The 16367-nt window shown below is 49.6% G+C and overlaps 1 protein-coding gene and 1 long non-coding RNA gene across 2 annotated transcripts; both read right to left on the bottom strand.

Annotated features, from left to right (window-relative positions):
• Positions 1-2580: 2580 nt before the first annotated feature.
• On the bottom strand, positions 2581-5242 carry LOC146756117 (fibrous sheath-interacting protein 2-like). The gene is made up of 3 exons (XM_085524931.1): positions 4587-5242; positions 4201-4326; positions 2581-3874 (listed from the first exon to the last, which is right to left on the bottom strand). Exons 1-3 carry the CDS (start codon positions 4656-4658, stop codon positions 3590-3592), a joined length of 483 nt encoding a protein of 160 aa, XP_085381057.1. The 5' UTR covers positions 4659-5242; the 3' UTR covers positions 2581-3589.
• A 5830-nt stretch (positions 5243-11072) lies between these two features.
• LOC146756116 (uncharacterized) lies at positions 11073-15104 on the bottom strand. The gene is made up of 3 exons (XR_014937607.1): positions 14988-15104; positions 12916-13100; positions 11073-11436 (listed from the first exon to the last, which is right to left on the bottom strand). It is a non-coding gene; the product is annotated as an uncharacterized LOC146756116 (long non-coding RNA).
• Between the last annotated feature and the right edge of the window lie 1263 nt (positions 15105-16367).

The raw sequence follows: 16367 nt of genomic DNA, 5'->3' as shown, positions 1-16367 counted from the left end.
CCGGTGGGGCCTCCTCTGGAGTGATGTGTCCAGTTCTGCGCTCCCCAGTACAAAAAAGACAGGGATCTCTTGGAAAGAGTCCAGCGGAGGGCCACTAAGATGGTGGAGGGCCTGGAGCATCTCCCCTATGAGGAGAGATTTAGCAAACTGGGTCTGTTTAGCCTTGAGAAGGGAAGGCTGAGAGGGGATTTGATCCAGGTTTATAAATACCTGAGGTGTGGGTGCCATAGTGGCGTGGCTGGTCTCTTTTCAGTAATGTGTAGGGACAGGACTAGGGGTAATGGGATGAAACTTCAGCATTGGAAGTTCTGCACGAAGATGCGGAAGAACTTCTTTACGGTGAGGGTGACGTAGCACTGGAACGGGCTGCCCAGGGAGGTGGTGGAGTCTCCTTCTGTGGAGATATTCAAGATCCGACTGGACGCCGAGCTGTGCGACGTGGTGTAGGGAGCCTGCTTTCCAGGAGGGTTGGACTCAATGATCTCTAGAGGTCCCTTCCAACCCCTGCAATTCTGTGATTCTGTGAGGCAACCACAGCCTCACTGGGAAGACTGTTCCAGTGTTTCACCACCCTCACAGTAAAGTTCTTCCTGGTATGTATTCTAAATCTACACTCTTCCAGTTTAAAACCATTTCCCTTCATCCTGTCACTACATGCATTTATAAAAAGTCCCTCCCAAGCTTTCCTATGCACTCCCTTCAGATACTGGGAGGTTGCTATAAGGTCCCCCTGGAGCCTTCTCTTCTCCAGGCTGAAGAGCCCCAGCTCTCTCAGCCTGTCCTTCTAGGGGAGGTGCTCCAGCCCTCTGATCATCTCCATTTCCCTCATCTGGACCTGCTCCAACAGCACAGTGTCCTTGTGTTGGGGTCCCCTGAGCTGGACGCAGTACTCCATGTGGGGTCTTACGGGAGCAGCACGGAGGGGCAGAGTCGCCTCGTCGACTCGCTGGTCACACTTCTCTTGATGAAACCTGGGATATATTTGGCCTTCCAGGCCGCAAGCGTACACTGCCACCTCGTGCTGAATCATCTGAGACCCCCAAATCCTTCTCCTCGGTGCTGCTCTCAAGCCATTCTCCACCCAACCTTTATCTGTGCTTGAGATTTCCCCAACTCAGGGCACTTGTCCTTGTTGAACTTCATGAAGTTGACATGGGCCACCAAGTTTGTCACGTCTGACTTGCCCATGGTGAAACCATTTTGATTACCACCAGCCACCTTGTCTTTATTTTTCCGTGTGGTGCAGTAGGGCCTTCAGTTGGATCTACCCCGCGATCTTACCAAGCACAGAGGTGAGACTGACTGGCCTGTAGTTCCCTGGATCTTCTTTTTTCCCGATCCGGAATAGGGGGGTTATGTTTCCCCTTTTCTGATCAGTGGGAACTTCGCCAGACTGCCATGACCTTTCAAATACGATGCACAGCGGCTTGGCAAGTTCATCCACCAGTTCCCTCAGAACCTGTGGATGGATCCCTTGGACTTGTGCAGCTTCAGATTCTTTCGATGGTCTAGAACCTCATCTTCACTTACAGCACTTACAGATCCACCTTCTCCAAGTTTTACTGTTGCTTTCTGCAGTTTGGGCTCTGGGCCTAGAGCACTTGCCAGTGAGGCCTGAAGCAAAGAAGTCATTGAGCACCTCAGCTCTCTCTGTATTCCTCATGACCAGGCCTCTAGTTGCCTTCCAGAGAGGGCCCACATCCTCGCTTACCTTCTTTTTAATCACTGATATACCTGTTCCCCTTTCTGTCCCCAGCTAGATTTAGTTCTGCCTGGGTTTTAGCTTTCCTAACCTGATCTTTGAGGTTCCCATACTACTTGGAAGAGGAAGTTATCATCAGCACATTCCAGAAACCTCTTTGATTTCTGGTGCAATGCTGTGTTGTCCCTCCCACAGATATCAGGGTGGTTGAAGTCCCCTGTGAGGACCTCATCCTCCATGTCCTTCTTGTAGTGAGGAGCCCAAAACTGAACACAGTACTTGAGATGCGGCCTCACCAGAGCTGAGTACAGAGGGATGATCACCTCTCTGCTCCTGCTGGCCACACTGTTTCTTATACAGGCCAGGATGCCCTTGGCCTTCTTGGCCACCTGGGCACACTGTGGGCTCATGTTGAGCAGAGCATCGACCAACAGCCCCAGGTCCCTTTCCTCTTCACAGTCATCCAGCCATTCTGTCCCAAGCCTGTAACACTGCATGTACCCCCAGCAGAGAACAACTACATCCCCCAGAGGATTGCTTGCTGCTCTGTCACCCTTTATGTTCAGTGCAAAAGATAAAAGCCATCCGTATATCACTTGATCTCCCCTTTCCTTTTTGATCCCAGCAGCACGAGAACTCCCTGGGTTGTCTCACCTCGGCTTTAGAATAAGGACTTCAGTTTTCGGACACACTTTGTAATGTTATTTTTTTAATTTTTTTTATTGGTTTTAATTCTAATTCTGATACTAATTATGATATATTGTACTGTAGTGTGTTATCTTGCATTCTGGTATCATCTTTGGTCAATTAATTAAACAAATTAAAACGAATTAAACAAATTAAAATTAATTAAGCCAATTAAAACTAATTTGTTGCCACTGTTTTGGTTTTTGGCCAATCTCTCTACTTGTTTTCCCCTTTTTTTCCTTTTCCCTTCACTGGGGCCTGGATGCTTCTAGGGACTCTGGAGTTTGTTTTTGGGTCAGAAGCAGTACGAATGCTTCTGGGGAGTTTGGAGTTTGTTGTTGACGCAGAAGTAGTCTGGATGATTCTGGGGACTCTGGAGTTTGCTGTTGGGTCAGAAGCAGTACGAATGCTTCTGGGGAGTTTGGAGTTTGTTGTTGACGCAGAAGTAGTCTGGATGATTCTGGGGAGTTTGGAGCCTTCCCTGCCCAACGCAGGTTTGGGTGACTTCTCAGGCAGCTTCATTGCACGCCCTGTGCTCCATGAGTCTCCCTGAAGGCCACGCTCCATCAAAGCCACATTCCTTCTGCATTGTCCAGACAGAAGATTATAGCATGAAGGAGAGGGGCCAGCTGGTTTATGAAGCATTGTGGGTCTGATTTTCGAACCCGCAATGTAATCCATGGGACCGGGCTGGAACTTGTCCCTGGCCATCTGTAGTCTGTGGATCGATTTCTTCAAATTGGAAATCTCACGAAGAAGCTCATCCTGGAAGGGAACAGAGGGTTTATGCTTGGTCTTGTCTTAGAGAGTGCTTCCCACCCTAAGTACTGCTGCTTTACGCAGAAGAGGGCAAGCACACTGCTTCAGCCTTGCAATGAGGGCAGAAGAGAACGGCTGCCACAGTGCTCTGCTTGTAAGCAAGCAACTTTCCAGGCTGCCTTCACACCAGCACGCTGTGCTAGCTCAGCTCTGAGCTGAGCTGTCCTTTCCATGCCTCAATGCCTAGACCACCAGCCCGCCCCTCACCTTTTCTGCTTTCCCCATCTCCCTCAGATCCATCAAGTAAAGCCCGTGCCCTCAGTGCCATGCTGCTGACACGTGCCTACCAATACTGGGCTTTGCCTACCTCTTCTCGCCTCTTTGCTTGCTTTTTCTCCAGCTTCAGCCTGGTCAGGTACTGCCTGTACTCGTTGAACTCCTTCAGAGTGCAGACAACCTACAGAAGAGACAATGACAGATGGCTGTAGTGTCAGGCCCCTGCCTGGCAGACTGGAAAGCCCTCCTGAGGAGACCCGTGTTGGTCAGCCCAACAGCCAAACTTACGTCGCCATCCTCGGTGACCAAGCCCCGTTTCTTCAGGTTCCGCAGGTTGTTTTTGCGGTTGTGGAACTCCCGCAGATGCGGGTCATGCAGGCTGTTGTACTCTGTGCACAGATTGCGACTGTACGGATCTCTCAGGTCAAACTGAGGAGAAGGCTGGTGGAGCTGGAAGAGATGTGTTGTAGAGTGTGAATGGGGAAGGAGAGAGCAGCAAAGAGACAGAGACACTTCCAAGCTGCTCACACCCACAGGCTGGCCTCTTGCCTCTTTCCCAAACAGTCATGTCTGGGTTTTCCTAAGTCCTCCAAGAGGGAGAGCAGAGGGTTGCACCCTCCTCCAGGAACGACCCGGTCTCCACATTTCTGTGCCTGATGGATGCCTGGCCCCAGCATCCCAACACATGGGATTGGCATCCCAACACAAGGCCTCCTTGGCATGGCGGCAACCCCAGGAAACAAGAGCCCTTTTTGACGCTTCCTTACTCCTCTCACCTTTTCCCCCAGCTTTCTCCTGGCGAAAAGGAGCTTGGTGCCGGGCTGCACAGGGATTTTAACCCCGAGTGGAAGGTCCAACAGCCAGCTACCTCCTGCTCCAACTTCCTGTCCTCTGGGTCGGAGCTAGAAAGACAAAGACACGCTTGGACACTCAGACACTCCATTCCCCTCTCCAGCCCACCTCCGCTCCCTTTGGCAGCTCCCTCCCCACTTCTGTAACCGATGCTGGGATGTGCAGAGAGGTGCGATTCCCTGCAAGCCTTCTCCAGCACCAGCATGAGGAGAAGTGTCCCTCAGCCTCTGGAGAGCATCTACAGCCCCAGAGCAGCCCTGCATACCCCAGGCTACTGCACTCAGCTCTCTCTTAATGTAGCAGCGCTCACCTTTCCGCTCTTCCCCGCTCTGCTCAGAAATTCATCTGGATTTCGGAATCCAGCACTGCAACAGCACTCCATGGCTCCTGGTAGGAACTCTCTGAGAGCTGCAACCCTCCGCTACCACCTCTCGCTCCAGCAGCAGCGAACTGAGGCCACCCCAGCCGGAGTTCCAGCCTGCAGCTTTATGTCACGCTCACCCACTGTTGCATCACAATGACATGCAATGACATGCGGCAAGCCTGCAGCTGCATGGAGGCCCTTCTGGGTGCACTCGTGGTAAGCTGCTCCAGCTGGCCCTGCTTTGAGCCAAAAAGGCTTGCTGAGTCCTGAGGCCTGCTGTAGGCTTCCTTGGTTTCTATCACAGGTGATGCTGCACGTGGAACAAATACCTTCTCGGGTTGTCCCAGAGCTTGTTTTATAAGTAAATGACACTGAAACAATGTGGGAGAGCTGGCCTGTTTTTCTGTCCTAGAATCTTAGAATGGTTTGTGTTGGAAGGGACCCTTAAGATCACCTCGTTCCAACCTGCTATAGACAGGGACACCTCGCTGTAGACCAGGTTGCTCACAACACATCCAGCCTGGCCTTGAGTGCTTCCAGGGAGAGGAGGGATGCTGAGGAGGTGGAAATAGTGAACGCCTTTTTTGCTTCTGTCTTTAGTGAAAGGGTCTCCCTCCGGAATCCCAGGCCCTGGAGGTTAATGAGAGAGTGTGGGGAATGGGAGATTTATCTTTAGTCAGGGAAGAGGTGGTCTGTGAGTGCCTAGGAAACATTAAGGTCCATAAATCCTTGGGACCTGATGGGGTGCATCCACAGGTGCTGAGGGAGCTGCTGGAGGTCGTTGCTGAGCCGCTCTCTGTAATCTATCAGAGGTCTTGGAGAACTGGGGAGGTGCCTGAAGACTGGAGGACGGCCAGTGTCACTCCTGTCTTCAAAATGGCAAGAAGGAGGACCCGGGTAATTATAGGCCAGTCAGCCTCACCTCTGTCCCAGGGAAGGTGATGGAACAGCTTGTGCTGGATGCCATCTCCAGACAACTGGGAGAAAAGGAGGTTATCAGGAGTACTCAGCATGGGTTCACCAAGGGGAGGTCGTGCTCGACCAACCTGTAGGCCTTTTATGAAGATGTCACTAGCTGGGTGGACAGGGGGAGAGTGGTAGATGTAGTCTACCTTGATTTCTGTAAGGCTTTTGATGCTGTCCCCCTTGACATCCTTATAACAAAGCTGAGGAAGTATGGGATAGATGAGTGGACGGTGAAGTGGGTCGAGAATTGGCTGACTGGCCGAGTGCAGAGGGTTGTCGTTGGTGGTGCGGAATCTGGCTGGAGGCCTGTAACTAGCGGCGTCCCCCAGGGGTCTGTGCTGGGTCCGGTCTTGTTCAACATCTTCATCAGTTACCTTGATGAGGGGATAGTGACCACCCTCAGCAAGTTTGCTGATGCCACGAAGTTGGGAGGATTGGCTGACACGCCTGAAGGCTGTGCTGCCATTCAGAGAGACCTGGACAGGCTGGAGAGCTGAGCAGTAAGAAACCAGATGAGGTTTAACAAAAGCAAGTGTAGAGTCTTGCACCTAGGGAGAAATAATTGCATGCACCAGTACAGGCTGGGGGAAGAGCTGCTGGACAGGAGCTCTGCTGAGTGGGACCTGGGCATCCTGGTGGACGACAGATTGACCATGAGCCAGCAGTGTGCCCTAGTGGCCAAAAAGGCCAATGGCATCCTGGGGTGTATTAAAAAGAGCATGGCCAGCGGGTCGAGGGAGGTGATCCTCCTCCTCTACTCTGCCCCGGTGAGGCCTCCTCTGGAGTGCTGTGTCCAGTTCTGGGCTCCCCAGTACAAAAAAGACAGGGATCTCTTGGAAAGAGTCCAGCGGAGGGCCACTAAGATGGTGAAGGGCCTGGAGCATTTCCCCTATGAGGAGAGATTTAGCGAGCTGGGTCTGTTTAGCCTTGAGAAGGGAAGGCTGAGAGGGGATTTGATCCAGGTTTATAAATACCTGAGGTGTGGGTGCCATAGTGGCGTGGCTGGTCTCTTTTCAGTAATGTGTAGGGACAGGACTAGGGGTAATGGGATGAAACTTCAGCATTGGAAGTTCTGCACGAAGATGCGGAAGAACTTCTTTACGGTGAGGGTGACGTAGCACTGGAACAGGCTGCCCAGGGAGGTGGTGGAGTCTCCTTCTGTGGAGATATTCAAGATCCGACTGGACGCCGAGCTGAATATACCAAGGCCAATTGCTATGCCAGGCACATTTATGGCATCAGTGAACAAATAATGCCTTAAAAATTGTAATAGACAGGAGCCATCTATTCTTTTAAAACTAGGTGACCAAAGAAGAACAGTCCCTCTAGAGTCAAGCTGTTAAGAACTAACAGCATCAATCCATATCACATAGATAGATTACTTCCCTGCCCTAAGACCATCTTGTGACCATTTGGTGCTCCTAATTAAGCCCTCTTGATGGCATTTTGTCTGAGCCATGTGACATTTTGTGATAGGAGTTACTGATAGTGTTCCCTTCACCCTACACCAAAGTAGGAGGTATCCATTCTCAGGGAATCATGCAGGCTTCCTCTGTATCTGATGCTCAGAGACAGCCCCAGAACTTTTTAAATCTTAGCTTAGCTCTCATCCAATAATGTTCATCAAACAGTGCAACTTGTCCTTTGGGGATGCCTTTGTTCTGCATCAACCAGTTCCAACGGAGTCTTCTTGGCTTGTTTTAGGTCAGTTTGTCAACAGATAAAGCCAGGGTCTTTGAATTACAAAGTGAAATTGCAGAATGCATGATTCTCAACCAAACAGAACAGGAGGTGGGATGCAGGGTGAATACCTGAGCCAACACCACCTGCAAGCAATCCTTCAATATCTTAGCCATCCCATCCAGTGTTGGGCTTGATCTATCATCTCTGCTGAGTTTTTAGCTAGCTGATGGTGAGCATCATGGTGGTGATGGGTGAGCAGTCGGACTAGAGGGTCTTAATCAACCTTAAGGATCCTGTGATAAGAGGAATGTGAATGTGCTGTTAAAGGTCACAAGCGCTGCGCTGCAGCATGAGCATACACAGCGAAAGGCTTTCAGTAGAGCTTCAGTTCATAAATGAGGACTGGGTTATGGAAAATAGGCTCAAGATAGAAACCAGAAAACAGATCTTAACGCCAGGTTCTGTGAATGCAGCCAGCTGAATTTCACAGATCTTGAATTTCAATGACAATTTCTTGTGTTATTTTACCCTCCAGCTCCACCCTGAACATGAACATGTCAGTGACAAGCATTACTCCTCCAGGCTTGACCTGACAGTGCTTTACTTGTACTATGAGCTAATGCCAGGAAGAGCAGGAAAAGAGTTTCATCCACGTGCCTTCTCCTTCCTTAGTAAAACCAGTGTGAAACTGCAGCCACGTCAGGCTGAAGGAGACGTCTCAGATGTCCTGCCTGGATGCAGGAGGTCACGTGTCAGAGGATGTCTGGCACGTCAAGTCTCATGGCAGTGCAGTGCATGACAAACTGCAACAACACTTTCCTGTGGGCTCCTTTGGGCACGAGGCCCAACGGGTGACACACCTCTGGCTGCAGCTCTTCAGAGCCTCCCAGCAGCCACGTGATGCCCATGGGAGAGACACAGCTGACCCGCACAGCAGATGATTTACCAGCTAGCTCTGGTTTACAGCAAGAGAAGATACAAGTGGCAATGCTGAATGGTGAAATACTGCGAGTGTGTGGCATGGGTATAAGATTGGTGAGCCTGAGGATGTTCAAAGTCAGGCTGTACAGGGCTCAGAGCACCTGATGGAGCTGCGGTGCCCCTGTTCATTGCCAGGCAGTCCAACTAGCTGACCCTTAAGGGTCTCTTCCCTATCTATGAGATACACGAAAGCTGATTCTGCAGTAACCAAGCTACCAACAGCAGTTGTTTGTCTTACAGCTTGCCAACACAGGTTTTAAAATAACAGCATTGATTACTCATTTGATAGTCACATTACAGTGCAAAGCACATGGAAACGTCCATCAGCTAATTCAGTTAATTCTGGGGGCAGACCTGCCAGTATGAAATATTATGCTAACATGACTGAGAGAAGAAAAGCAAAATTAAGACTAGCTGACAAGCCTTGGCAGGAAGTTCTGCTCTCCATCAATTTAGTCCCATTATTCAGTTCTGTTTGGAGCTTTCTCCATGTCTCTCTGGAGTTTGTTCTTTGAGAAGAAGCAATTAAGTAAGCTCTCCAATGCCAAAGTGCATACACTAGGGCTTTGTTGTTTCTCCATGGATCAACAAGGGTGACAAGCCAGCAGAATATGATGAAGAGCCTCATGCATACTCAGTGTAAAAAAAAAAAAAGGCAATTGTTGCTGGGAAGAAGGTGCATTTGCATTTGTGTCATCTGCAGAGGGTACTGCAGAAATGGAAAGTCTTCCACTGGAGAAAACAAAGGGCTCTCATTTATTGCAATCAAGGCCCAGCGTGTGGATCTCAGAGATCAGACCTACACCCTGCAGCAAAACAGAGACCTGCGTGGGAAAGTTAAGTTTCTCTCTACATCTGTGCAAGAAAAAGCCCACCATGGAATGACAGCTAAGTAAACATCCCTGTGACTCTTCACAGGTCTCTTCTACATTTGGGATCACTGCTACAAAAAGAGCTGTTTACATCATCTCTCGTGGCCACCCTGGGAGAAGAACAGGAAGACTGGGATGCTCTTTTTCCTATCTTTCCCTTGATTTCCTCTATATCTTAGGGACGAATCACAGGACAGAACACAGAAATCAAATGGCTCTACAAAGCAGATTGGCCAGTTCAAGTCAAAACAGCCACAGAAAACACCCCAGATGCTGTCTGACAACAGCTGGACTGTCGGGGAGTCAGGTGAATGCAGTCTGCTGGCCCTGGGCAGGAAGAGGACAGCCCAGACTGTCACATACCTTTCACTGAAAGCTGATAGAGCATTTTATCCCCCTCACAGATGCACTGATAACTTGCAGCATCATCCATGGAGACGCTGTGAATTTTCAGGGTGTGTTTCTTCTCCACAATGTGCAGTTCCTATTTTTCACTGGCCTTGAGCTCCTTCCCATCCTTCATCCACTCCACAGTAGCACCTGTGTCTGAAAGCTCAGCCTGCAGTTTGGCTTCCTCACGCAGCCGAGCGGAGATCTCTTCTACATCTTTGCTCTTATTGGTAAATCTCACTGCAGCACCTGTCAGGAGCAAAGGCCTCGTTATTTCAATTGATATCAGGCTAACGTGGTCAATGTTTGCTGCAAGATCTCTGAAAAAGTATCACCTTCTGTTCCTGCACTCATAACTGGGTCAGTGCTGAGCAATTCAAGATATTTCATTTGGTCTTCTTGCCGGATTTACTAAGTAAAAATCAACCAAACATCTCCTTCTACTGATTAAGAATGCTCTAAACATGCTTCTGCGGAGGTTTCCACCCAATGACAAACAGCTCCTCCCATAATGAATCTTTATTTGTTTTATTTTGTCATGCAAAGCTGATTGATAGAGATATTATTGGAATGATTGCTCCCCTACTTCTAAACTATTCCAGTGCAATCAGAAAGGCTGTCTGAACCTGGAGCTGAAAGTACTGCTCTATGGTGATGCAGTGGTAAACCTGGTGACTGAAGGCACTGACCAGTAGCTGTGAACTGCAGACATTCATCAGCTGGCATGGAGCAATCTGGTTCAGATACCAAGCAGCTGGGTAGATTGGCTTACCCTACACTCAGTGCTATCATGTTTAGGTCATTACCAGGACTCACGTCAGTCCATGGGATGCAATTTCAGGTATTTGGTACAGTCAGTGAATGCCTGCAGCCCCAGTTCTTATCATCAGATCACAGCAACTATGCCTTGACTGTAAGAGGAAAGGAGAAGGATCAAAGCAAATACCTCTCACTCTCATCTTGGTGCTGACATCAACATTTTTGGCAACAAATTTCACTTCTGCTCCATCATCCTTCTTGGGGACGTTCTTTATGATTAGGCTGTGAGTAGTTTGGGTTCTCTTGATGATCCAGGTCTCGCTTTCCTGTAAGACTTTACCATTGAGGTACCAAGTGCCGCAACACGTTGTTGTAAGGTCAATAGTAAACATGGCATCCCCTCCAGGTACAGCTTCACCAGTTGTTAGGGGGGATTTCACAACCAGGACTGGTTCTGAGGAAGAACAACATGGATGTCTTAATGCTCTTTAGATGCAAGTCTGGTATCTCATTTAGAGATGGAAGATTAAATCATAGGGACATTTCTACTTCTCCCTTTGCATGAGTGCTGGAAGAAGCACTTCTGTGCTTAAGATCTGTTACAGATCTTGCACATATGAGATATCAAAAGATAAGGATATTCATGTCCCTGTCACAGAAACATAACTTGTATCACTTTAGTGGTAGCTGGAGGTTGATATGAGATAGGAGAACTAGGAATAAGGGAAAGCCTTTGGTGTGTTAATGCACTACTATCCTTAAAGTCAAAGGAAGCATCTTTAGGGAACCAACACAGCTGCTCAGCACACACTGACCCATTTCCACTGGGGTTTTTGTGCTTACCAAGGTGCACGCTCCCTGGGAATTCCAGAGATGGGCTCTGTCCATGCGCATTGACTGCAGACACTCGGAACTGATCATCAGCCTCTTCAGACAGATTGCTCACCGTGAACTCTGGGACGGGGACATGAGACTCGTGGCACCTCACCCACGTGAAGCCAGTTAGTTTATTGGGTTCCACATGTAGCCATTGATTGGAATGGGGCAGTGCATCTTCGGAGGGGTCCATGCCAGCATCACTGACGTTTCTGTTTTATTTTTCACCACGGGGTCAACTGGGGGCTGGGTGGGAGGTTTTCTGGGAGCTGAACAGAAATAAATACAGAAATATTAGCAGAAGGTCATGTAGGCTGGAAAAGACCTTCAAGATCAGCAGACTCAACTTTCAGCATGACCTACTGAGTCCCACCATTAACTACTGTGGTACCTGAGGACATACATGACAAGCTTATTCCTGCAGGTATTTGCATAGTGAATATATTCACCCTCTGGTTGCTTTGGAACATTTTAGAGGTTAAAATCCCATCAGACTTTTTCACTGTGTGCAGCCACTGATACAGGCAGGAGGCTGGGAATTACCTGATGGGCTCTAGTTACAGACTACTGACACAGTAAAGGATTGATTTCATTTAATTTTGGCCATCAGAAAGTTTGGTGTCTGGTTTAAGTCACCCAATTATAATTTAAGACTCCAAATATAATCATATGGAGAACAGTGCATTTAGGAGAACTCATCTCATCTTAATAAACCTGAGTGAAATCACAGAATCATAGGATCATGGGAGGGCTTGGGTTGGAAGAAACCTTCAAGATCATTAAGTGCTAGATGCCAAAGGTCCCACTAACACAGCATGAAGCCGAAAGCTAGACGCTGGTATCAGATCTCCTGACCTTACCATCAGAAATTGAGATGTCATATTTTGCTCAGAGGTGCCTGCTTGTAGGAGGGACAGCTTCCGAGCTTTTTCTGCTCCAGGAACCAGCTCGAGCTTCAGAATTTAAACAGCAGTCAGAAATTAAACTGAGCTTTGTCACCTCCATCAAATAGAAGGAGTGGTTGGGAGGTACAGCTTTCCAAATCACTTAGAAACTGTCACAACAATCAGATGCCTACCTTTTCTTTTTGAACTTGTTAATACATAGAGCTTAATAGCATCAGAATGCCCCAAGCACTTCAGATAACAGGACAGCTGTAAACCCTTCTTTAAGGATTCCTTTGTTTAATCACTGAGTAACTGTAATTCAGTGGTGCTGGTGGGAGAAGTGAAGTCTTAATCTTCCCAGATGGAGAGTAGAGTTGATATTCACATGCAGACTGGTGCTGCAGCAGAGCCAGAAACCACTCATTTGGGAAACACAGCACCAAGAAAATAATGTGAATAGCTTCATAAAATCAGGCAGCTTCACCCAAATTTCATGGCAGGTCCATTATTCTTCCTATTTTCAGGAAGAAATGTTTTCCTTGTTTCTTGTAGTTTTATTTTCTCTTCCTTTCCAGCAAGCAGCTTTGTAGCTTACAAATTGTTTTCTAATCACCTCCTGGTGTGGACAAATCACACAGGTTTGACTCCATGTTTTACATAGTTAGCATTTTATATTTGTTCCAGTATGGAACTGTACAGTCATAGAATGGCCTGGGTTGAAAAGGATCTCAAAGATCACAGAATCACACAGAATCACAGAATCCTTCTGCAAAAGAAAACACAAAAGCTACAGGGACTTGGAACTACTTTGTATATCGAGATCAGAAGGAACTGAGAAGTTTTCAAGTACAAAGAACTTACTTTTCCAGATTGCCTTTTCCAGACTGCTGTTCCAGCAGTGACAACAAGCGCAGGCAGCCCGGAGGACATGGCTGACATCGATGATCGGCTGGCATGGATCAGCGAGGATGAGTTTGGGCACAGCACAGCTGGCAAGGGATGCTGGGGTGGCTGCAGCAAGACAAGAGCTCCTCCAGCCTGAAGATCTCCATCACCAGAAGAAAAAGGACAGGGTGAAAGTAAGGAAGACGCGCAGACGAGAAGAGCAGAAAGGGAGATGAGGAGGGAACTTGGTGCGGTGGCAATTCTGGGGGAGAAATTGTACTCTGATAATGTTACACTCTGAAATTCAGTGTTGCAATTTGGAGGAAGGAATTATTGGGGTGGGAATCTGGGGGGCCGTTGTAATACCAGAAGAATTTTACAGAGCAGCAGCCATGCATCAAGAGAAGGGCTTCACAGAGCAGCAGCTGTGGAGGGAGAAACAGCATGAGAACCAAGGACACCTCTAGGAAAAGAATGAGTAGCTCGGGGCTTTCAACGGGGGTTTTAGGGTTGTTATTGCAATAGCTTTCCTTCAATTAGTGTGTGTGGTTTTTAAATGCCCTCGTCTGTCTGCTATAAAAGCATGGCTTTTCGGGCAGTCGATGGACGCAGCCATATTTAACCATACTGCTGTCTGGCTGTTTGTCCTAGCGGGCTGACCTTTTGCCTTCAGGTTCGCCAACTACTGTCTCAGGAACCAGAGTTATTAGGCATTATCCAGGTTATCTTGTGCTTCTACTATGTTAATAGATTGGATGTGAATCCAATGGGGTCTGATGTTACAAATGGTGCTGGAATCTGCGGCAATAATCATTGAATGTATTAGTAATGCTCGGTTATGATGCTATTACCTCTCTTATATCCAACTAATTTGGATTTTTCAAATATGACCACGCATCACTTGAGAGGAAGGCGCACGCTCATAGAACTGAATGGGGGAGTTGATTTCATTTTCCAAGCAGGTGTTCCACTTGGGCTCTGTATCACGCACTGGCCACGTGGATATGGAGTACAACTGGAAGAAATCCCTCAGACCCTGAATGCAGGAGAGAATGTGTGGTGGGTGAGAGAGGAAAGGTGCACTTTGAAGCAGGGGATGCCCTGCTGGCACTGCCTGCCGCATCCACCACCAACACGGTTTGCTCTTTATCCTGCTCCACAGCTGCTGCTCTGTCAAGTCCTTCTCTTGATCCATGGCTGCTGCCATTCTTCTTGGATTACAACAGGGGGCTGGGAGGTTTTTGGCAGAGGGAGGGAAGTTGATTGGGGGTGGGAGTTTGAGGGGGTGGGATCAGAAAGGATTGTTAGGATGGGAAATGGTTGGGAATACTGTCACTTCTTGACTGTTTGCTACGTTCAATGATTACATGTCTTTGCCATATTTCTGCCTGCCTGCGGCCGTTCCTTCAGTTACAAAGCCCACCTCCCCAGGCCCCCGGGCCCACCTTCAGGGCAATGTGAAAGGGCAGCAGAAAGGGCAGTGTCCCAGATCTGCCACCACCATTGGACCCATCCCTCCCCTCCTCAGTCAGTTCTGCGTGGGAATGGAGGGATGAGAAAGGGGGATGGACGGGAATTCTGGGAGAGCTGAGTGGCTCAGCCTGGAGTGGAGGAGGCTCACTGCCATCCCAGACACAGCCATCAGTCCCCAGGTGCAGAGAGGACTGAGCCAGGCTGCGCCCTGCAGCACCCAGCAGCAGGATCCCAGTCTGAGGCCTGCCTAGGTCGTGTGGCTGCGCTGCAGGCTGAGCTATGGAGAAAGCCCCACTTGGAGATTTCTTCGCTCCCTGAATGTTCCCCCCTTTCTCCATCTTGCTCTGCTCCATCCCCAGCCGCAGCCCGGCGTCCCCGACATGTTGCTGTGCTTGCAGAGCTGGACTTGGCCCTTGACCTGTACAGGCCCCTGTCCCCACCTGTCGGATATCCACCTTGCCTTCTCACCCCTCTCTCTAGATCCAGTTCATGCCCCATCTATCTCACCTCCATGTCCCACCTACGTCCTCTCTACGTCTTTTGGTCTCCCCCAAACCACCCTCACGGTGCCTTACCTCCTGGCAGGCTCAGGGAAGGAGCACCCGGTGCCCTGAGCCCACAGGCCCAGCCCTGCACAGCACTGCACACAGCACTGTCATGGCGGCGCCCGGTGCTGCCGCACAGCATCCTGGGAGTGGTAGTTCCTGCGGGGCCTGCAGCTCCCAGCAGGCCCGGGCGAGGGCAGAGGGGAGCAGTGCTGTCAGCCGGGAGCTCGCCCAGAGAGCCCGATGTTCGGAGCACTTCACACCAGGAACTTTGGACTCGGCTGCTTCTGTCCACAACGTCCCTGAGCTGCTCAGGAAGCACAACTGTCTCACCCTCTGAGAGCTGGGCTGTGCAAAGGAGGCTGCAGTTGCAGGCTCAGCTCTGCCCTGTTCCAGCAATGCACTTCCTTACAACTGGAGCACTGTCACGCTTGCTTCTTGCTTCAACGGAGCAATCGCCCACCGCTTTGCACACCTCTGTGCTCGTGCAAATGGCCACCACCCCATCCCTGCACACACACACACACACACACACACGTACCACCCCATCCCTGCACACACACACACACACACACACACGTACCACCCCATCCCTGCACACACACACACACACACACACACGTACCACCCCATCCCTGCACACACACACACACACACACACACACACATACGTACCACCCCATCCCTGCACACACACACACACACACACACGTACCACCCCATCCCTGCACACACACACACACACACACACACACACACATACCACCCCATCCCTGCACACACACACACACACACACACACACACACACGTACCACCCCATCCCTGCACACACACACACACACACACACACACGTACCACCCCATCCCTGCACACACACACACACACACACACACACACACACGTACCACCCCATCCCTGCACACACACACACACACACACACATACGTACCACCCCATCCCTGCACACACACACACACACACACACACACACGTACCACCCCATCCCTGCACACACACACACACACACACACACACGTACCACCCCATCCCTGCACACACACACACACACACACACACACGCACACGGACCACCTCGTCCTTGCACACCCTCCCACATGTGTGCACAAATCTCTGCAGTGCATGGACACACCCGTGCACACCCACATGTGCAACCCCAGCACTGTCCACAGCTCCGTGCACGCTCATTTGTGCATGAAGACGTGCACAGCGTTGGTCACAGCCATGTGCATACACACAAGTGTGCAAGAAACACAGCACACCTGCAAGCACCTTTTTGCACACATGAATGTGCAGCGCACACCCTGACATTCAGCCCCATCCTTGCACACATACACGTGAAAGAACATCCCTTCACACACTGCTTAGGCACGTGCATCCACATGCTTGC

This window comes from Coturnix japonica, chromosome 28, assembly GCF_054131305.1.
Source record: "Coturnix japonica strain WE chromosome 28, WE-NBRP24, whole genome shotgun sequence".
In the NCBI taxonomy this organism is placed as follows: Eukaryota; Metazoa; Chordata; class Aves; order Galliformes; family Phasianidae; genus Coturnix; species Coturnix japonica.
The sequence above is the reverse complement of the archived record's forward strand: the minus strand, read 5'-3'. Positions and strand labels throughout refer to the sequence as shown.

What these genes read in the sequence shown, in the direction of transcription:
- LOC146756117 (XM_085524931.1), bottom strand. Translation starts at nt 4,658, where the DNA reads ATGGAGTGCTGTTGCAGTGCTGGATTCCGAAATCCAGATGAATTTCTG. An exon ending in GAGCGGGGAAGAGCGGAAAG is followed by an intron (nt 4,327 to 4,586) that starts GTGAGCGCTGCT and finishes TTGTCTTTCTAG; the next exon opens with CTCCGACCCAGAGGACAGGA. An exon ending in GGAGAAAGCTGGGGGAAAAG is followed by an intron (nt 3,875 to 4,200) that starts GTGAGAGGAGTA and finishes CATCTCTTCCAG; the next exon opens with CTCCACCAGCCTTCTCCTCA.